The sequence below is a fragment of the Liolophura sinensis genome, chromosome 1 (assembly GCF_032854445.1).
Source record: "Liolophura sinensis isolate JHLJ2023 chromosome 1, CUHK_Ljap_v2, whole genome shotgun sequence".
NCBI lineage: Eukaryota > Metazoa > Mollusca > Polyplacophora > Chitonida > Chitonidae > Liolophura > Liolophura sinensis.
In genome coordinates, this window is record NC_088295.1 from 55,409,640 (window position 1) to 55,432,919 (window position 23,280).

The following is a 23,280-nucleotide window of genomic DNA, read 5'->3' on the forward strand; positions in this document are numbered from 1 at the left end:
ACATTCTCGCTCTCTCAAAAGAAGGGACTTGAGAAATTTGCCTTGTCTCCCCTTATCCAGCCTAGGGCTTCCCCAGGCGGCACTTTCCAAATATTGTTAATTGGATCCTCCTTCACCAGATGCCGTTTCTGGAGGCAAATAGACTGGTCCAATTTACATACGCAGGCTGGGCTTGGGCTGAATAAGCAATAAGGGCAGATAAAACGCACCCATTTATCAGAGGTTGTCAGGCCGCTGAGATAGGAGGAATGGCCTCCCCAAAGAGAATGAGACCTTCCTAGAAGGATTTATTAGAGGGGGGCTTTGACTCACAACTGCATTACCCCCTCAGTCAGCCCCCTCACCAAGTCTCCACCCTGACAAGACAGGAAACCCCCCTTAGCCCAACACCACATCAATACAACATTTGTGCCTGTGGATTTGCTTGCCTGGCCACACATTGTTCCCTGGCTCTATTTAGGCAGCACCTATAATGCTTTATTTATGAGCGCTTCACTATTTGCATAAAGTAGTCCCGGCAGAGGCTAATGGCAGAGTTACAAAAGGCCACCAAGTGGAACAAGATAAACCTCTGCCCATTTCCACAGTGACTGCCTCTAACAAGCAGCCCATTTTCCCAGAGTGAGGAAATCCTGAGCCGGGGACTATGTTTCTGCGTAGCCGAGTAATTCTATGTAGAATGTCGTACTCTTCTTTCTCATGGCTAGAGGCTTCTAATTATGCCAGCTATCTGGGGAGAGCCATCACTCCATGGAGTAACAGGGCCTGGCTTTGATCCCTACACTGGCCTGTAGAAAATCAATACACTGGGACAAATTAACCAGTATCGTCTGCTAGGCTGCAGCAGCTTGCTATCGCTGTGTAGGCAACCAAGCCAGCCAGGCTGGCGGAAACGCCAGGCTATCTCGCACAGCCCACCAGATGCGGCCGACTCCAGCAGTAAACACTCTGGCTAGGAAACCAGTAATGAAGATTCTTCCTCAAGCTCTGACCCACCGGCTGGCGAATCCAATGCACTGTGGTGTGCCAAGGCCATGGTATTCAGTGGACAGCTGAGTAATGAGGGAACCAGGCAATTCTTAACCTCCCCTACCTGGCCAGCCCCTAATTGAACCTTAGCAATATTACCAGGTTCATTATCATAGCATGTAGAAATAATAAACATGCTAGTTATTTACGCCTCAAATGTTTGCACGATACGCCTTAAAATTGATTTCACCTTATTCACTTGGTAAGCCACAGATCTATGACGCTAGTCGAAGATACATTAGAGCTGTCTTTGAGTGCTCATTTTCTGACCTAATAAATGTAATCTTCTCACCAATGAGATCCAACTGTCAACATAACTAAGAATGTGTATAAAAATGAATCGATACTAGCATTTTCAACATATATCACTGTTTCTAATACAATGGTGACATTCCAAAACACTTTCTTTCTTATTTAATTCAAGAAATACAAAAGAAGATGTTTTTTTCTTATTAGGACATAAAACACAGAGCGTTAGGTTTTGTTTGTGATCCAGCACGCTTTAAGCATAGGTCAAATCACATAACTATGTCCTCAACCCTTCTTTGTATGGAAGAGCACTTCTGGGTGAAACCTGATGGTTTGGCCACCTTAAAGACTTCAACAAAACTACTAATTTGCCTAAGATGTATAGAGTGACACTTCTTATACCTAAATAAAACTCATACACACGTATGGTGATGAGGATAAAAAATGGCTACTACATTAAACTTTACATAATCTATACACTTACCCAGTGTACATCTCATACATACATAAATGTATTCATGTATATTTACAAAATGCAAATTATATCGGATCTAAAATTTTATCCATAAATAGTTTTTGCCCTAAGTTACACATTTTGGCTGATTATATTGATCTTAGATTGATGTTTTGAAGTTTGCTTGGATGGCTAGATGATGACTCACTGTGAAAATATTTCAGCATCGTAAGTAACATTTTGTAATATTCCATTTTTCTCTAAAAATGCACTTCCTCGTGCAAATTTTTAGGACAAGTACACAAAAGGTGCACTTAAACATTGTAGATAGAATAATGTAACATATGCTGCATGAATGCAGTTATAAAGTGTACATTAAATATGCTGTGCTAGCAGCAGTATAATTTAATAGATTTCTATGTGATTAACTGGCTTACCAAGATTAACAACTTGACGTAATCTATCCACGAGGAAAAAATACAAGAAAGAAAGATGAAAGAGAGCCAAAACCAAATTAAGTTAGCAAAGAACTAGAACAAAACGTGGACATCCGCTGTTATTAAACACAATGGTACATTTTCATCTTCAACTATTGTCATAAAACTGCATTGTTGCCTGAAGCCATGTAGGTGGCTGCTCAATCAGACTGAAATCTTCACTGGGATGTAAGCACAAAATGTATATTGTCAACTGAACAGAAGTGAAACAACTGCCCTGAAATGGCCTTACAATAGGCCCAGAGACCTGGAAAACCTTCATCACTGTATAGCCTACACGCATCGGCCAGTATTCGCCACTGTACATGTACAGGAGGATTTTGTTTTTTTAGCAGTGTAATGTAGGCCTATGCGTGCGAGGCAAAAGTAGGCTCGTCACTGAGGCATATAGCCTGCTAGCTGGCAGGCAGGCAGGCAGGCAGGCAGGCCAGGTCCAGAGCTGCTTCACAAATCAATTGGATCAATCTCTCTGAAACAGCCGTGTGTCAGCCCTGGGTTACCTCCCATTGTACAGCACTCTCTCATCGCTAATGGCTTAACACAGGATACCCCTCTCCTGGGTTACAACACAGCACCAAATACCTGCACATGTTTGCTTGACATGACCAAAGGGAGATAATGCTCACAGTAGGGAGGACAGCCTGAAATGAGCCGAGACGATCACACCACCTGCACAAAGTTAGATACCTTCTCTACATACAGGGGTTTGGACATGTGCTATACACACACACAACACTTCTACAATCCAGTGATTGCTAGTCACTTCTTCATCCACATACATGCAGCTATGTCAAGTCTCATCTTATTTATACAGGCTACCCTTAGAGATGACGGTGAAGAGACATCTTCATAGTTGCAAATTCGCACAGTGGTGTTCTACAGAATCCCTGCAGTTCTTGTCAACAACAGTCAAGCTGGTCCTATATGCGGTGTGTTGAACACAAAGTTAAACATGAAGAAATTTTAAACACAAGACCTACATAAAAATGTATACTGATAAAAATGGATTCCTCAGCCAGCATTAAACGTACAGCACCTGGTAATTTAACTTTTAACATTAACACCCCGGAAAGAGCATATGTCAGAAGGACTACTTGTAACCTATATGTACATGTAACAGAGAGTGCCCACCAGTCCGAATCTTCAAATGAAGCTGAATGCAGCCTACCAATAAACCATCTCTCCACAGTACAACACTGGCTGTATACGGGCCATAATTCTGCTGCTGAACATATGCACATGTACGAGGGTAAAAAAATTATGGAAATTCAACATTTATACGCTTTGTAACATCTAAAGCCACTACCCACCACATCTGAGAGTAACAGCTTTAGTTAATTCTCACAGATATCTCCCTTTGTACCTCAGATCATCATTAGACATACTATAGAGTGCCATACATGTAAATCAACCTCCAGCCAAGATTGGACATTTGACTACATGAGTACATGTATATCCATTCCTTTCTGTTCTAATCAGGATATATTTAAAAGATTCCCATTTTAAAATTACCTGTGTATTTCTTATAAGTTTATAGATCATCAACATAAGAAGCCACCAGTCTTCCTTGCAGAGAAAATAAACCAAATGCAGCTATGATAAACTACAGGTAGAACATTTACTGATAAGACAGAAAAAATATTCTCTCAGATGTCCCTTTCAACAAGATGGTAAACGGCTGATAAGCATGCTGCTAGCCATACCACACTCGCTATCTTTGCCAGTTCCCGAACACTGCCTCTGCAGTACTCCTGGCAGGAACCTCTGCTGTAGCCATTGTGAAAATGTGTGACCTTCCTCATATTGATCAGACTGAATTATTTAACACATAGAGATAACCTTCCAAGATGAGTCTAAAATAATGACACCTTTTAAAGTGACTGCAAATAGCTTGACCAGTTTGCTGTTCAGAATTTGTTGAGATCTTCTACTCAGGGTTTTAATACATGTGCATAAAATTTTGCGATGTGAGATCACGTGTACATGTATGTTTTAGTTACAAGGGTTGTGAGACAGCTAACTACATCGTAGGCACGTGTACAATAACCAGTATGCATACTAACCTTAAACTTCTAACAGTGAGTGGGGAAGGGTCTCTACAAAAGTGAATGCTACTGCAAAAAATATTACCTATTCCCTTAGAGTGAATTTCCTTATTTTAATTTATGTTTTAAAGTTGTATCTAAGAATATGTTACTTACAGAAGGTTACCAGCATTAATATGGTGGGAAGAAAGCAGGCAGAGCGATGGGGAAACCTATCCTTAACATTGTACACAATTAGGTCTAAACATTTCATCATCATTTAAATCATTAATTCACATACTGGATTAAAATTTATGCACATCTGTACAGGAAACCTTACTTCTGAATACACATTTCTCTGAACCTAACTTTAAATGCTTGGTTTGACATAGATCTGCTGTTGTGGTAAAATTAATAATGCCAGTCAAGCACCTCCCCCACCCCCCCACCACCTCCTCCAACCTCACCAAAATGGAATTTTAAACATGGCATGTTTCATAAAGACATAAAAATGATGAATTCCAGATATCTTATTCACCCTTCCTCATTCCTGTGGGTGTGACCAAATGGTCAATTTCACTGCTGTTCTGGACACTGTTAATGTTCTTAAAGCTTCAATGTGGAACCTTTCCCAAGTAAAGTAACTCGTGTCCAAACTGTGAAATGTATTGCAATGGCAATTATAACACTTTCATTTTCAAAGAGTCTTGGGCTACACTTAAAGACTGAATAAATAGCCCTGGTGTACCTAGTCACTTAGGAGATGAGTACTAGTCATACAACACCAGAGAGTATCACCTGGTTCATTGGACAGCCAAGCCTTAATACCTGCACAAATACTGGTTAAAGCCGATAACATCAGCAGCAAAACAAGGACAAGGACAAACGCTGTATCTTGAACACAGCTTTCATGCAGATAAATTATGTCTAGTGATACATGATAAAAAAAGGCTCAGAAATCAGCAGCTGAGAACTTTATTAAAGATCTGGAGCAAAATGATGGGAAGATAATAATCTACTGTAACCTCACAAAGAGACGAAAGTTTCCGGAATTCAAATGGTCAGCAAACCACTTCTGGCATTTTTTGGTTTTGTTTTCATATATGTAGTTAGTCATTCAAACCATGAATTTATGTTGACAATTTATGGCATGGAACCTATTATTAGCATTAAAATTTAACTCTTCAGTTTATGAATATACACAGTTCTAATTTCACAAGGCCAAATTCAACTGACTTGTGAGTGAAAAATCAGGAAGGAAGCTGATAAAGCTACTGTAGTGTTAAGACAGGTATGTCTTAAAGGCAAAGTTAAATGATAAGAAACGGAATTGCTTTCTTAGCTTGTAGAAAGAAACCCATTGTATTAAAGCCGTTGTTGTTAGCTTGGGAGGGATAATACGGAAACAAAAGTTTTCTGCCGTTTCCTATTTTTCTGGTGTGATGCCATGCAAGATCACTTGATGTCACCCATCACCGACTTACAGCAACAAATGACGTCATACTTCCAAATGCACCTGACATCATTCTAGCATAACTGCCTTATGTCACATCAGCTTGACTTCAGAAATATTACTACATCACATCAGGAAAATTTTACCGAAATTGCAAAAGATTTTGTTTTTCAGGACTCTCCACTTCTAGGGGTTAAACAGCAATATTTAGCGTAATTTTTTTTTTGAACTGAGGTGCTTGCTATATTCCATAGGGTATCCTTTATATCAGTTTAATATTTCAACCTGGCGTTTCTTAGGATTGAAGTGGCACTTTAACAAAACAACTTTTTTTTATCCTCCCATTATTTACTATTTTAACTAAACGTCTGATATCACCAAACCCCTCTAAACTGCTTACCACATTCTCTTCTTCTCCAGCCACTCCAAATAATAACAGAATAAAAACTGTTTCCCCTCAACGAAAATGCTCTAACTACCAGGACAAGCCTCCTCATTATATAGTCTTGCTTGTTTTACACATACCAGAGCTCCAATTAATTCTTTCATAATATATGTTCTTGTCACAGCTGCAATGTTGTTGCCCCCCAATTGCCAAACTGACCCATAAAATGCTTTCATTTACAGGATGTGTGCTTTTTTTTGTTGTTTTTTTTTCTGAAGACAGTAAAAACAACAATAATGACCCATGAGTCAACATATACATATACCTCTTATAATGCTCAGTTAGTTTTACTATAGGTAATTGGTCAGGCTTATGGGTGGCAGAAATAATAATAACTTGACCTCATGAAAATATGAATAACACAAAACCAGCTAGATTTGAACACACAGCCTGGACTGAACGAACGTGAAAAACTTCAATACTGATTGCACATTGTAGACAGCAAATTGGTTGGTGGCTGTCTTAAAATCTAAAATGAAGCTTGTACCTGTATGTAAATCCATGCACGCATGATCTAAATACATCTACAGATGTACCGTGTATATTCTCAATGTGTCTGTTTTCCATGGCCACACATGTACATGTATGTAAACCCATGCACGCATGATCTAAATACATCTACAGATGTACCCGTGTATATTCTCAATGTGTCTGTTTTCCATGGCACACATGTACATGTATGTAAACCCATGCACGCATGATCTAAATACATCTACAGATGTACCGTGTATATTCTCAATGTGTCTGTTTTCCATGGCACATATGTACATGTATATAAACCCATGCAATGATGATCTAAATACATCTACAGATGTGTATATTCTCAATGTGTCTGTTTTCCATGGCACACATGTACACGTATGTAAACCCATGCACGCATGATCTAAATACATCTACAGATGTACCGTGTATATTCTCAATGTGTCTGTTTTCCATGGCACACAATGTACATGTATGTAAACCCATGCACGCATGATCTAAATACATCTACAGATGTACCATGCATATTCTCAATGTGTCTGTTTTCCATTTGCACATAAGTACATGTATGTAAACCCATGCAATGATGATCTAAATACATCTACAGATGTGTATATTCTCAATGTGTCTGTTTTCCATGGCACACATGTACATGTATGTAAACCCATGCACGCATGATCTAAATACATCTACAATGTACCGTGTATGTTCTCAATGTGTCTGTTTTCCATGGCACATATGTACATGTATGTAAACCCATGCAATGATGATCTAAATACATCTACAGATGTGTATATTCTCAATGTGTCTGTTTTTCCATGGCACACATGTACATGTATGTAAACCCATGCACGCATGATCTAAATACATCTACAGATGTACCGTGTATATTCTCAATGTGTCTGTTTTCCATGGCACATATGTACATGTATATAAACCCATGCAATGATGATCTAAATACATCTACAGATGTGTATGTTCTCCAATGTGTCTGTTTTCCATGGCACACATGTACACGTAATGTAAAACCCATGCACGCATGATCTAAATACATCTACAGATGTACCGTGTATATTCTCATGTGTCTGTTTTCCATGGTACATATGTACATGTATGTAAATCCATGCAATGATGATCTAAATACATCTACAGATGTACCGTGTATGTTCTCAATGTGTCTGTTTTCCATGGTACATATGTACATGTATGTAAACCCATGCAATGATGATCTAAATACATCTACAGATGTACCGTGTATATTCTCAATGTGTCTGTTTTCCATGGTACATATGTACATGTATGTAAATCCATGCAATGATGATCTAAATACATCTACAGATGTACCGTGTATGTTCTCAATGTGTCTGTTTTCCATGGTACATATGTACATGTATGTAAACCCATGCAATGATGATCTAAATACATCTACAGATGTACCGTGTATATTCTCAATGTGTCTGTTTTCCATGGCACACATGTACATGTATGTAAACCCATGCACGCATGATCTAAATACATCTACAGATGTACCGTGTATGTTCTCAATGTGTCTGTTTTCCATTTGCACATAAGTACATGTATGTAAACCCATGCAATGATGATCTAAATACATCTACAGATGTGTATATTCTCAATGTGTCTGTTTTCCATGGCACATATGTACATGTATGTAAACCCATGCACGCATGATCTAAATACATCTACAGATGTACCGTGTATGTTCTCAATGTGTCTGTTTTCCATGGCACATATGTACATGTATGTAAACCCATGCAATGATGATCTAAATACATCTACAGATGTGTATATTCTCAATGTGTCTGTTTTCCATGGCACACATGTACATGTATGTAAACCCATGCACGCATGATCTAAATACATCTACAGATGTACCGTGTATATTCTCAATGTGTCCTGTTTTCCATGGCACATATGTACATGTATATAAACCCATGCAATGATGATCTAAATACATCTACAGATGTGTATATTCTCAATGTGTCTGTTTTCCATGGCACACATGTACACGTATGTAAACCATGCACGCATGATCTAAATACATCTACAGATGTACCGTGTATATTCTCAATGTGTCTGTTTTCCATGGTACATATGTACATGTATGTAAATCCATGCAATGATGATCTAAATACATCTACAGATGTACCGTGTATGTTCTCAATGTGTCTGTTTTCCATGGTACATATGTACATGTATGTAAACCCATGCAATGATGATCTAAATACATCTACAGATGTACCGTGTATATTCTCAATGTGTCTGTTTTCCATGGCACACATGTACATGTATATAAACCCATGCAATGATGATCTAAATACATCTACAGATGTACCGTGTATGTTCTCAATGTGTCTGTTTTCCATGGTACATATGTACATGTATGTAAACCCATGCAATGATGATCTAAATACATCTACAGATGTACCGTGTATATTCTCAATGTGTCTGTTTTCCATGGCACACATGTACATGTATGTAAACCCATGCACGCATGATCTAAATACATCTACAGATGTACCGTGTATATTCTCAATGTGTCTGTTTTCCACGGCACACATGTACATGTATGTAAACCCATGCACGCATGATCTAAATACATCTACAGATGTACCGTGTATATTCTCAATGTGTCTGTTTTCCATCACACACATGTACACGTATTTCAACCTCAGGTGGCCACGCGTCCAGTGTAATCTGCTAATGATGCTCTTGGCTATTTGTTTATTTATTTATTTATTTATTGTTTCTGCTCTTGAAATTAGTCATAAATATAAGTGAACACACTCATGCCTTCAAAACAAAGAAGCAAGCCCATACAAGATATCGATCTCTAGAATGAATCACTAGCAGCCTGTCTGATAGGTGCAATAAGGTTTGCCAAAGGTAGTGAGAAGAGTGGAAGGGACAGGTGGAGGTACAAGACTCTGATACCCCTACTAATTACATACACAACAACAACAGGTTTCATGTGGAGGATAACACTAAGAGATCAATGCATCATATAGAATGTACAACTATTAACTGATTTCAAAATTACAGGGGTAACATACCCACCCAGTAACCCAATAGCTGTGTAAAACTTTCTCTCTAGGACGTGCCAAGCTTGAAGGTTTAACAGACCATGACAGAAAGAGCAGACAATTCACGCACAATTATCCCACAGTCCCTACGGTGGTGCTGTCTCGACTTGCATATTGTTACGGCTCTGTTTTAAATATGCAGAGCTTACATAAAATCTCAGGCCAATCGCTCAGTCCAATCTGACACCTAATTTATGTATGCGCTTCTGAATTAAGGAAAGATCAAGCAGGGCTCTCAAGACCTAGTTGTAGATAAACTTGTGTTTGGCCAGCCTGACTACTGCATTATGTATACACCTCTGTTCTGTTCAAGTTCAGGCCACAAAACAAAAAGAAATCTGCCAGAGCTGGGAGTAACAAAGTGTAACTATCTCTTCTGAACTACATACATCGAAGATACACATAACTGCATCATCCATATATACATAAGCCCGGGATCTATGCCGCGCATGTATACATGTATAGCTGAAGTAGAGGGAATAGCCTGCAGGCTAGAAATGCAAATGGCTTCACATGGTTAGGTTAGCGTCAGTGTATAGGGTTTAGACAGTGCATGACGGATCTACAGACTAGCCAGTATAGAAGTGTAGCAAAAACGGGCAGGCTGATTCATGCACCTTATTAGATCCACAGGTGTCATTAGATAGTCCCTTCGAGCAGCTCTGATCTCACAAAGGTGGATGAAAACTAACGATGAAACAAAATAGGGCCACGTTGTTCGGGCGACTTAAGCGGGGTACACAAAAAACAAATCAGAAGCAGACATATTCATGTGCAATTCAGATAGGTAATGTAGATTATTATACTCAGTCCTGCTTGATTACATGAAGTATTTAATTTTCCACCCTCTAACTGGGACAGGCATTTCTATTATTAACCCCGAAATGATTGTTCATATATATATCCATACACAGGTGCATAGCTGCACGCGCGTTTCCGACAGTGTAACACCTGACTGGGCCTGAATCAAAAAGTCATGTTTTTGGCGTAGCCATTAAGTCATGTCATTATGTATTCATTGTACATCATTGTACATATCTAACTTTCCACTCAGCTTTCATCAGAGATGTTTGGATGACTTAATTTACATTGCACAAACGTAGTAAGCAAAAGCATGTAAACTGTTCAAACTTCTTAACACTAAGAAATTTCTTCATTGAGTAGAGTTGGATAGCGGCAGGTTAACAAGGGCATTTCTAATAATAACACTTAATAACACAATTTAAACTACAGAAACATATCTAAGTTGTTTTTTTTCAATACCTTGGAAGCTATTACAGTTAAATATGCAGTAAAACATAGGAGAACGCAAATATTGATTTACTTTACACCTACCTGTATAGCCTGATCAACCTCACTCTTACACTGAAACCATTCCTGATCACACTAAACAAGGTTACATCGGAATGGCCTCAAAAATAACCAAAAGTATTTTCAAATGGATTTTCACAGCAAAATCAACTACTGTACATGTACATACCTAAAAATTATGTCTGTGACTAGAGGTAAGTGACTCTTTTTGGATAGTGATGAGGGTTCTACTGACGTTAGAAATGTGTCTTTTGTTTAGAAGGTAGAGTGACATACTTGTATGACCATTATTTGTGCCAACATCTGATGAAATAAAAGGAAACTGCGTTGAGATCACCATTTACCTGATAATTAATATTTCAGGCAAATTCAGTCATTCAATAAAATGCTTTAAATGAAGATCTATACAAATTACGTATCAGGAGGAAGCACAATGTTACATTTGTGGTGAAGAAATAAATCAGACAGTTCACCGTCATGAAATTCATCTTGTGACTATTTGTGCCACTAACATCTGTTAATCTCTTCCATCACTTCTGAACTGTTTTCTCGTTCAGTAATCCTGCTTTATTCCAAATAGATCCCTAATTTGCTACCTTCACATTTGGTGTAATTATATAAAATGGTTCAAGATGTACCACATCTTCTAAATTGGTACCAACAACATAATCTCACACTAGATAGTCATTATGTTGTAGCCTAATGGTTTTAATAAACTATTTACAGTCTTCTGTTATCCTGGTTTTTTTACCATGCTTACAAAATTGTGTGTGCTATAGTTTATTTCTTTTAAAGAGTCGCCTATATTCAGTTCTGTGGTAAACTCAGTCATTCTCGCTACCAAAATTGCCCTTAGTCAGTGACAAGTAACAACACAGAGGGCTGAATGCAGGCGACTCTCTAAAAGAAATAAACTATAGATGTTTACAAAACAACATGATCTCGGTACCCTCCTGCCCTTCACTTTTTGTTATAAGGAATATCAAAAAAGACATCCACCATGGGTAAATCAGACCTCCTCACAGTGTAACACTCATACAAACCCAAGGAAAACTACGAAAGTCTCTCAAAAATCTTGTAGAATACAAGACAAGACAGCAATGTTCTACAAAAAACCCCCAAGGTTTAACTGTCTTTCCTGGTGAGTTTTTGAGATATCTCCTTGCTGGCAAGATTGCTCCACACCCACCCACTCATGGACAGATGCACTTCAAGATGCACTTGGTAACATTTCCAAGGGGGCATACACCAAGAATACCTGAACACTGTCAATATAATACCTGTAATCAACTTTGGTGCCAACACATTTACTGTGGGTTTCGTGTCAATTCAAAGCACCCACGAAGGTAGTGCTGTTTTGTTTGTGAAGGTCTCAATTATGTGGATTCAATACACACAGTCTTACCATCACCAATACCAACCTTGGCCGCATCACCGATTACTGAGGATGGATGAAATGAAAATACTATATTACAAGTAAGCTGAGAAATGGACTTACCATGTCATTGTCTTGGTTGGTCTGTTTTGAGGGTCTGCTATTACTGAATCCCTAAAAAGAAACAAGGCAAACACCATTACAAAAATGAAAGAAAAAAAAACAAACAAAAACATGTACACAAACTCAACATTTATGAACAGATTTTTTCACTTTTAAAATATCGCACTGACAAATATTCTAATATTTACGTTCTCGATTTTTACATTTTAAGCATCTGAAGGTGAAACTTCTGTAAGATTGTTGTTATCTCAGCCAAATCGCATAAAAGCTCGATTACAAGCCTAGCTAAATCAATACAAATTGTGTTTGGTTGTCAGATAGTTACACCATCAAATGCCCATGGTAAGGGAAACTTCAACTCTTCTACGCCTACAAAACTGAACACAATCATATCAATCTCTATGCTTCGTAACCAACATATAATTCCATTTTCAGTTCACTGAAACAGCAATTCATGCGACATAAAAATCACCATCAACAACAACAAGCCAAGGGTGACAAAAATGGGAGCTAGTCTTTACCACCAGTACATGTAGCTGAAGGCATGACGTCACTAATTTGTGTGCTCAGCATCTGACTCCTCTCACAGATGTTCACTGTGAAAAGCAGATGATATAAGCCCACAAATAAGCTGTTTCACACCTGAAGCCACCTGAAGTCTTAATGGAATATATTAGTTGCATTTATACACTTGCTTACTCTAGGATACATGCATTTTGGGAACGCTGATTTGTCCAATACGACAATGCAGCATAGAAGATAACAAATTGGCTAACAACAACTTCATTATTTTTATCAAAATATGTTGGTAAATGTTTGGCATCAATATATGCCCCTTCTCTATCCCAAACTTGAAAAATAAAAAGTCAGAATGTTTTTGCCTTGACTGATACTAAATATATTAAATTACAACAAGACAATGTACAGGTATTGTTAATGTTGTAAATGTAGGTAAAAACAATAATAAGGGTTGGGGAAGTAGGAGCTGCGAGACGAAGTGGAGGGAAAGCAGGTAACACTGAAGTGATACATTCAAAATTAATTCTAATAAATAAAGTGAGAGAAAAACATGCATGCTGGAACATTCCCAAGTAAACATGATTGACTAGAGCTGAACAAAACATCCATGCTCTATAATAAATGCTAGGGTGGTGCTGAAACGTGTGCTTCAGTGACCCCTCGTTAACAAACAAAACAAGCAAGGCCTAGACGAGAGGAGGCAAGGAGGGTGGTGGAGGGTGGGCACCAATAACAGCAGGGTGCAGGCGGTGTCACACAGATGCCACCCAGTGAGGTTCCATCCAGGGCCAAGGACAGATGACACGGTGAGGTACAATGAGATGTGCGAAAGTTAAGGATGGGGAAAGAGGCGGGAGGCGGCAGCCATGGTACCTCTGGGCTTGATTCACTCGCAGCCTGTGGAGCCTGCTGCTGCTGGTGTTGTGGTTGATGGGGATGGCTCTGGGACACAGACTGCTGCTGTTGTTGTTGCTGTAGTATGAAGCTGGCGTGGTGAGGTTTCAATGCATGGGGTTTGACGAGTGGCGGGGTCACTCTATGCTGGGCTGGTTGCGGTGACGACTGTGACGAAGGGCTGCCGCTGCTCCCAGAGTTGCCCGTTGACGTGGGTGGGTGAGAGCCTGCCTGCGGGGGTGACAGATAGGGGCCGCCTGACTGGGACACTGGAGGCCCAGGTTGTGGGGACTGTTGCTGGAGAGGTGGTGCTGGTTGCTGAGGTGTCATCGACTGGTTATTGTAGCCCATTGCTCCCTGATGATGATGACCATACTGAGATGTCATCTATCAGGTAAAAACAGGATAAGTCGCTGACCAGTCAGACTGCACCTACACATCCTACTAAGATAGGCTCATACATGTACGTTCCTTACAATGCCAGTAGACTAACCAGTAGACATACATGTATGTACAACAATTGATTAAAGGTCTGATGGTGATATCAAGCAATATATCAAGGGAAGCAAATCTGTTACTCAGAAGCTTCCTCTATCTCACAAATTAGAAATGCTCATTTTTTGAATGCTATGTCCAACACTGTTACAATGTTACAAGAAACTGGGTCACAGATTTATTTCCCTTTGAAGAAGGCTGGACAATCCCATTTAAGATCCTTTCTTTCACTGGTAGTAAGTGTGATGGATGACAGCTGCCAATCATGACTGAGTGTTGTCTGGTCCCTCCTCACTCCCTCACTAAATATAACACTACTACAAATGCACAAGAGTGAAACTGTCAATTACAAGTATCTATGCATACAACCATGGCATTGGATTACGATACAAGACCTGTACCACTGATCGGCTACATGTATATGTATCATGCCATCTAATCTACAGAATTTGTCTTCAAATCGGCTGTTACCTGTTGATTGTACGACTGGTTCATCTGTCCCATCTGCCCGGGCATCATCCTCCCTGGGGTGGACATCATGCCATAGCGCTGGGGTTGGGAGTTAGGAGAGAACTGCTGGCCACCCGGGTACTGGCCACTTTGAGAGGGGTAGGAAGGAGGCATCCCTGGCTGCCTCCTCTGCTGGTTCATCTCAGGAGGCATTGGCCCACTCTATAATCAACAAATATCCCAACATAACACAATGAATACATGGTTTCTACAGCAAGCGTTCATGGCTGCCATTTATAGTTAAATTATCACCCTAATATTCATATCACAATCTACATGTATACAACATCAAGTATATCTTCTCCAATATGATTTATTTATTTACTGGTTTGGTGTTTTACACCGTACTCAAGAATATTTCACTTATACGACAGCGGCCAGCATTATGGTGGGAGGAAACCGGGCACAGCCCGGGGGAAACCCACGACCATCCCCAGGTTGCAGGCAGACCTTCCCACTTACGGCCGGAGAGGAAGCCAGCATGAGCTGGACTTGAACTCACAGCGACTGCATCTCCAATATGGTTCTGCCATGTAAGTGTACAGTATTATATTATGAGACCTAATTGAAGAAAGTCCGAAGTAGAGGTCATTAATAAAACATATAAATTGACAATACATATATATATACATATATATATATAGATATACACACATACATTCCTGTATCAACAGTATGTAGGCCACATGTATATAAATCACAGAAAAGGCCACACTGTATTCACCAATGGAACATAATTACAGCTTTGCAACTTTTCTTTTTTTTTTTTTGTATTCTATTACTTATCCTACCAATAATTCAGACCACAAATACTGTCAAGGAAACATTTCAGATTTAATAAATTTAGTTCTGTCTTAGAAATTGTCATTTGATAGAAGGTAATTTCTTTTCAAGAGGAAGAGCCTGATAATGGTGCAAAAACTAAAGTCCTAAGCGCCTTCAGTAGCATATGGACTGGTTTACAACTGTCATTACAGGCACAGACCAAGGCAGTGTTAAATACAATGAATGGGGTTGGTGCACCAAAGTAAAGGGAAGAAAAAAAGAAAAAAAAAAAAATCTTAAAGAGTTGAGAACAAGCCACAGGGCTTCTTTAATCAATGAATACTGTCTCGTGTCAATAACTGTTTCTTTTGTGGAGAGTGACTAGGTGTTTAACCCCAGACATGCTGGATTAATAAAAGAGTTGACCTGGGCAATCGTAAGAGCTCCATTCATACCACAACATTAGGTCTCGTTCAGATGCCTATTCAGTTTAGCACATGGTGGCACACAACACATTATATAGCCTGTTTGTTATCATCATCTTACTACAGGAACCACAATGTCATGCTTACCGGCTATAGCTGAATTCATCGATATACCAAACGCTACTAACTTCATATAAAGGAATGAAAGGAGACAAAATTACAAGTTCCTGTCTGTGTGTAACACAGTCATATTTGCGTGACTGTCATTGAAAAAAAAAATATATATATATATATTTATCTGCATCGGTTTATGATAGTCAATGCCACAATGGGGTCAGCCAAGTGTTATCATCTTACAGCATTTACAGGAAGTTACAACAGCTAAAACACACACACACACAAAGACTGTTTACTCTAGGCAAACCCCCAACAGTCACTGGTCTGCATGGGAAAGACCTGCTCAGAGCACATGGCTAATCTACATAATGAGTAAACAGGCAGAAAGGCTAGCAGAGTGTGAACATCTGGACACAACAATTGGGGGAATCCCGGCACACCGACAGCCATCTATCACAGCTCATCAGCTGGCTCGATCCATACCATATTAATAACAAGGGGATGCCAGCCTACGGGCAACTCCACCTCAATTACTGGGTCACTTCATGCCATTCTGTGCTTTACGTCACCTATATGTAGTCAGCAACTGGGGAAACCCCTGGCTGAATTCAATAAAAAGACCACAGGACCTAGGCCACAGATGACCTTATTTATGGTGTTTACAGTTCACACCAGATTTAATCAGGTATAGTATCAATTATCCATGAGCCCAGAAATGTCAGTTTGCATGAAAGCTGATCTGATCAGTGACAATAGTAAATTTACACTGGATGTGTAGACTCGGTTCGTAGTCCAGAAGTACACCAAATATCACATTTGGTGAAGTGGTGTATACAGATTTACAAAGTAACAGTAAAAGTGGAATGCTCCACCTTACATTCGGCAAGTCAGAGCATGCTCAATGTACTGGTCCACACTAACTACTAAGTGATTACAACGGCCATTCAATACCCATGATAACATGGGTAAAAACACTTTAAAAGAACAGAACTAATGCCGTACCCTATAAAATACTTCAATATTTTTTTTTGAAATCTTAAAAATCATTTCTCTCTCTCCAGCCAACATGCTTTTTCCATTATCCCATGCATTTTATATTAATTTATACCAATGCCTATCTGTATGTATCTGACAGGACTCACAAAAATGCATAAACACCAGCTGAAAACTGACATTAGAAATCATCCTTATGCAGAACGGAATAACAAAATACTATACACTCACTTCCTTGACCTAAACATACTTTTAATATTACTGTACACATTTTACAATAAATTAATCACATTTACATCCTAAAATATGTTCTACATATAACTAATTCTAAAATTTGCCATAAATATTGTATTGTCACAGAAAAGAAGCGCACATCCACATTTGGCCAGTATACCTGTATAGATACAAAGCATTTTCAGCTGCGACAAGCCGCTTTTGACTTTGTGCAAGTCAGTCAATCAATCAATCAAATTTCTAGCATCCTGTCATTTTAACATGGAGCAGTCTGTCAAACTTTTGATGTTTAACCTTTTTACACTGGCCCCTGACTTAGCATGGGGGGCTGAGCACAAGATTACACGTCAACATTTTACAGCACGTTGCTGTTACTGCGAATTTGTTGGTTGTCAACTGCTTGCATGATTCACGTCTTCCAGGAACAAGAAGCTTTAGCCGCCTACATGGTCAAGGATCCCTTACACTTCAGCTTTTGTAGTCAACCCTTACTGGAAACTTTGTCCAGTCTCTGTTAACCAGCTGTGTATTATTTACACACCTCCAATCAAAATTCTGTTGTATTGCATATACGTTCATTATAAAAAAAAAGACAATAAAAAATATAGTCTTAGCTATTTCGGATGAGGGATGGGAACAGACTTAACGGCCATTTTCTTCTGAGGTGCCCAGTAACTGTACAAAATCCATTTTTAATGAATTCTAACTAGGCCACGAGGTAAGCCATGTTAGACCATGTATATATTATCCATGTATGCATCTATATAAGTACCCCCACATAACGTTCAAAAAGCATACCCTTTATTTTCGTGATGTTGTGTAACCGAGATATCGCAGTTCAAAGTAGGCAAAATCGTAGATATTGAGAAATTCATAAGCACTGACATGTTATCAATTTTAACCAACCACGCGTCAGTTACTGCCCTAACGTGAAAAAACATATGGCCTGTTTCCCCTGTCCTTAAGCCATACGAGCATGACGTACCAGAGACGTAAAACCATGTTTCCGGTATCTCTAGTTCAGCATGGTGTACATCATGCCTAGCCTGAGGAACAGTCCATTGTTTCCAGTCTATCACATCAATGTAAGGTCTGGCAGGAATGGGTCACGTAATTTACTACCTTTTCGTCCAAAACACAATGGAAACGAAAATGTCGTGAGATACTGTACAAGATGTGTCTTTTTAGTTCAATGACATCAGTCATCAGCCAATCAAATTCTGGCTGCCAATAGTTTGAAATGATTGCAAAACATGGTGGTTTTGAGTGAATATTTATTTATATGATTGGTGTTCTATGCTATACTCAGGAATATTTCACTCATACGACGGTGGCCAGCATTATGGTGGGAAGACATCGGACAGAGCTCAGTGGAAACCCATCACAATCCACAGGATGCTGGCAGACCTTCCCACATACGGTCGGAGAGGAAGCCAACAGGAGCTGGACTTGAACTCCCAGCGACCGCATTGGTGAGAGGCTCCTGTGTTGAACGTGTAGATCCTGAGAACTGAGAAAACACAAGTTGTTTGCTCACAACCCTCCCCTTACTTCCAGAAATTATGCATATGCGCTATGAAGCATGTCACCTTACGGTATTCTTTCAGGTTGTAGTTCCATGTTAAGAAATACAATGAAGCAACAGGCTGCTACCCACGCAACCTGTGGCCTAGTAAGAGTTCCAGATTAAAAGTCAATTCACAGAGTTACTAAGCACATCAAAACAAAATAGATGTAGCCATTCAGGTCCGTTTCCTCTTCCGAAACAATTTCTATTATTACACTATTATAATAACCATTTTTGGAGTTTTCTTTTAAATATCCCACATGAATAGCAGCTTCAAACCAAGGGAATAAGTGAAAGAGTGATGGCAGGTAAGCGTCCCAACAATGCAAATCAGGTGTCTTATATTAGGTCATAGGACACATCAAACCAGAGGAGTTCATCTGAGCACTGCCTATAACAATTTTGAATTAACCTGAACTTAAGAGAGTTGCCTGTTGGTCATAAAGAGGATACATTCTTTTATTGCCTCTTACCTGTAACCTTGGACCATAATGTGATATAAACAAGGATCATCTGCATCAGGTAAAACCCTTTTGTCTCTCTCTCTATACATTCAAACTCCTGCTTTCCACATCAAAACCTACATGTGACCTTTCGAAGTGATTATTCCTACACATATATACTAAATACGACAAAGGTAAGTTCAGAAGTCAACAAGGAAGAAACTGTTTCAAATTATTTCAAAATAAAAAGAAGTTCCTCAGTGAAGTGCCACACGATGACCCGTTATTTTCATATGCCCATGACACATCTGGACGTTTTGGGGATAAATGACATATGCTAAAACACATTTACATATGCTGAAACATTGCAACTCATGGCAATCAAGCACCTTTCAGTAAATTGTGTGCATTTTACATGAATATTTGTGAACTTTGCATGGACTGAAGCATGGTTTCATGCTGAAACTTGAAAAAAAAAAAATACATACAGGAAACTACAGCTAAGCTGAATTCTGTTTGTAATTTTGTAGCATCTAGGTAAGAACTGCAATGTGCTTTTGCTGACCTACTGTATACAGATTCTAAATCCAAGCTATTATCTGGCAAAAGGTGATGTTCAGTTGTCCCAAGGTTACCAACTTCAAAGTCTTAGATATAACTCGACTTGGGGTTGAACCCCACACCTACTATTTACATAAACAAAGCAGTTGCTTCACCAAAACTTGGAAGACTTGGTCTTTTGTCTTCCAGAGGAAATGTTTGGAAGTGGACACTGATTTCAATGGATACATGTAATTCAAAATGATAAACACACAACTGTCAAGGCAATATCAGACATTTGAAAACTGAAAAGCCTTGTCAATGGAAATATCCCCCGAAACCATAAAACTGCAAATTCTAAATGGAAATCCTTTGGTGTGAGAGTATAGCCTTTCAATCATCTATAACAAGAACCTGAATACTATTTTAATAAGACTGTTGATGAAATGTTCATATCACGTCAACCAAAGAGAAAATCACACACAATAAATATTTCGGGGGACACTTTCAAATCGATAAACTTGGTATACTTTCCTTTACACAAACACATGTAATATTTAATCTGCTGGCCTTGTTGCTGTTCAATCATTTTGCTACACTTTCACTTTAGCAGGAAATGAATGCTTAAGCATAGAGTTGTTAATACGTTTAAGAAATGGTAATGGAATTCATGAAGTTAAACAACTGGTGCAGTTAGATGCACGCACAAATTGGTCTGCCATGACACAAAAACAATAATACAGTACTCAATGGAACACCACATGCTCCTTTCCTCATGACTATACAATATGCCGACATCATAAATTCTTGAAAGAAAAAAACAGACAAATGTATTTAACCAGAGATACATGTGCACATGTACTGCATCATGAATAAGTACAGTAAAAAGTAACCTAGCATAGTAAACAAAGGAAGAGAGACCTACCATTAATAATATAACAAAAACAAAAAAATTACTATATTACTACTTATGTTCCTTATCTTGCACAGGAGACAGACAATGTTTACAAATAACATTACAACTTCCAATCTACTCCCATGGAATTAAGAACACACTCCAAAACTGTTACCTGTAGAGTCCACTATCCTCAGCCTTTGTTACTGTACAAAGAAAGGCACATGCTGACCTCCCAGCCAAGTGACCTCATTTCACAAACCTTGGTCTTCCCTGCTCTATTATTCAAAGAGCACAACAAACGTAAGGTGAATTATTGTAACCTTTCACTGAGTTATGCAGACCTACGCTAGTGAAATATCCAGTTGTACACATGCCAGCTTGTGTATGGGAGAAGGTATCATTATGCGAGCATGATTAATTGATTGTTTGACATGGGCCACCAGCCAATCATGTGGGGGCATTTGCACAATTGGGCCAGCTGTCTTCTAAAGCAGTAATTTTGCCTCCAAATTTAAAAATCCCTTCCAGTCACACTTCCTCTAATTCACATGGCAATCCAATAAGCATAGTGGCTGTCAGCTGAAAGATACGGGTTTTCCCTCTATGCACAGCCACAGTACTAGCATTTTTTTCCCCTCTCTACGACACCAGCAGTAAACAACGACGGCGCTGATTCACACCATTGATCTACATAACAAACGCCCATCTTTCCAAAACACCAGTGGCGGGTAGTGTGAATGTTAACACTATCTCGAGCATGCTGCTTCTAAGCGAAAACGTCACACAACAACACAACATTTGTATGGCAAGTTTTACTCTGGAAACTTTGGACATTTTTCGTCGTAACGACAGAGTGAAACAATAAACTTACCGGATTTCTGTATGGAACGTTTCCTGACATCGGTCCTTGCGAATATGGGTTCATGGGGCGCTGGGAGCCCCACCCCTGTTGGACACCATAGGGAGGATCACCACCACCCATATCACCCCCAGTTTTCTGGGGACCCCCTCCGTAATCATTGTAACTATTCTGAAATCTCTGGGATGTATTTGGAGTCTGTAAAAGCTGGTTTAAGGTCGGGGTAGGTCCTCCTTGCTGGGCTATACTTTGGCCCGACATCATGCGAGGGTTACCCGAATTATAACCAGGGGGCATCATCCCCATGCCCGGGGAGCCCATCCCCGGTCGTACATGACCCATACCAGGCTTAGGGCCCGTGGGGTAGCCCGATCTCATCCCTGTTTGTGGGTACTGTCCGTGATATTGTGGGCCTTGTGCTGCGTAGTCCGGACTTCCTGCCATATTCAAACCGCCATGTTGATCTCCCATGTTATAATTCCCTCGGTTATAACCGAATCCTTGCATCTGCCCAGGGTTCATACCTTCGTTTATTCGGCCAAACCCCTCGGGAGGCATTCCTTGGTCCCCTGGCCCTGGTGGGTAGTTATTCATCTCAGAATTCATATGAGGACCATCCAGAGGTGGTGGAAAATCGTTCTGCTCCGAGCTCATGTTTTGCTGGCCACCATCTTGAAAAGAGTCCATTGTGTGAGAATCATTCACTTTGCTGGGCGATCTCAGCTTCGAACCAACACCAACATTATTCCCAGGACCATCCTTACATCCAGCACTCTCCATCGTACGTAACTTACCGGGCTCTAGGTATTTTCCTAGGCGACTTGAACCGTTCAATCTCCCTGCGTTTTTTGTTCACAATGACAAGTTGTTCTGGCATGGCCTATCACTGGGCGCACACCCAGATCGGAAAACTGTAAAATCGGCATCAAGACGACATAAACTCACTCCCGAATCAGTTCCAAGAGTTGCCGACCTGTCTCCAAAGTTTGTACACACGTGTTTTTTGATGGGGTTGGGGATGCAGTAAGGGAAAACTTAGTCGGATGGCAGCATGGTCTTATCATACACAGTGCTATTATATGGTACACTTCAATAGCGGGAATATCTGAAGGTTGAGACACAGGAATTCATGCGCAAGCCTGCCATTCTAAAATAAGCTTCACAGAGAAATAACAAACAGTATTCGCTTGATTTTAAACTAAGGCGCCATGTAAGAATCTTTTCCTATACAGAAACACATGTTATCACCTAGTGATATTCATTTGAATAAAGTTAGGAATTATTTTATCCAATTTGTCCACTCAGCGGAGGGTTATAGATTTGCGGTTGTGAGGCGTCTAAGGCATTCTTTTCAATTCTGCCGTTTCAATTAGCTGGTAGATTTCCCTCCCCACGAAGCTGTTTTTACTAAACTATAATTTAAGACGAGTTTGTGTGGGTTAAATGCGTTTATTTATACGCAAGTAGACTTTCAATGATT

At 39.6% G+C, this 23,280-nt stretch overlaps 1 protein-coding gene across 1 annotated transcript in view; it reads right to left on the reverse strand.

The window, feature by feature from the left end:
- LOC135462179 (trithorax group protein osa-like) overlaps positions 1 to 22,876 on the reverse strand; it is a 59,802-nt gene extending 36,926 nt beyond the window's left edge. The window contains exons 1-4 of the mRNA XM_064739577.1: positions 21,813 to 22,876; positions 14,921 to 15,121; positions 13,934 to 14,341; positions 12,542 to 12,592 (exon numbers count right to left, since the gene is read on the reverse strand). Of these exons, the coding sequence (XP_064595647.1) occupies positions 12,542 to 12,592; positions 13,934 to 14,341; positions 14,921 to 15,121; positions 21,813 to 22,580 (1,428 nt within the window). The 5' untranslated portion in view covers positions 22,581 to 22,876. The remainder of the gene's footprint in view (positions 1 to 12,541; positions 12,593 to 13,933; positions 14,342 to 14,920; positions 15,122 to 21,812) is intronic.
- Between the last annotated feature and the right edge of the window lie 404 nt (positions 22,877 to 23,280).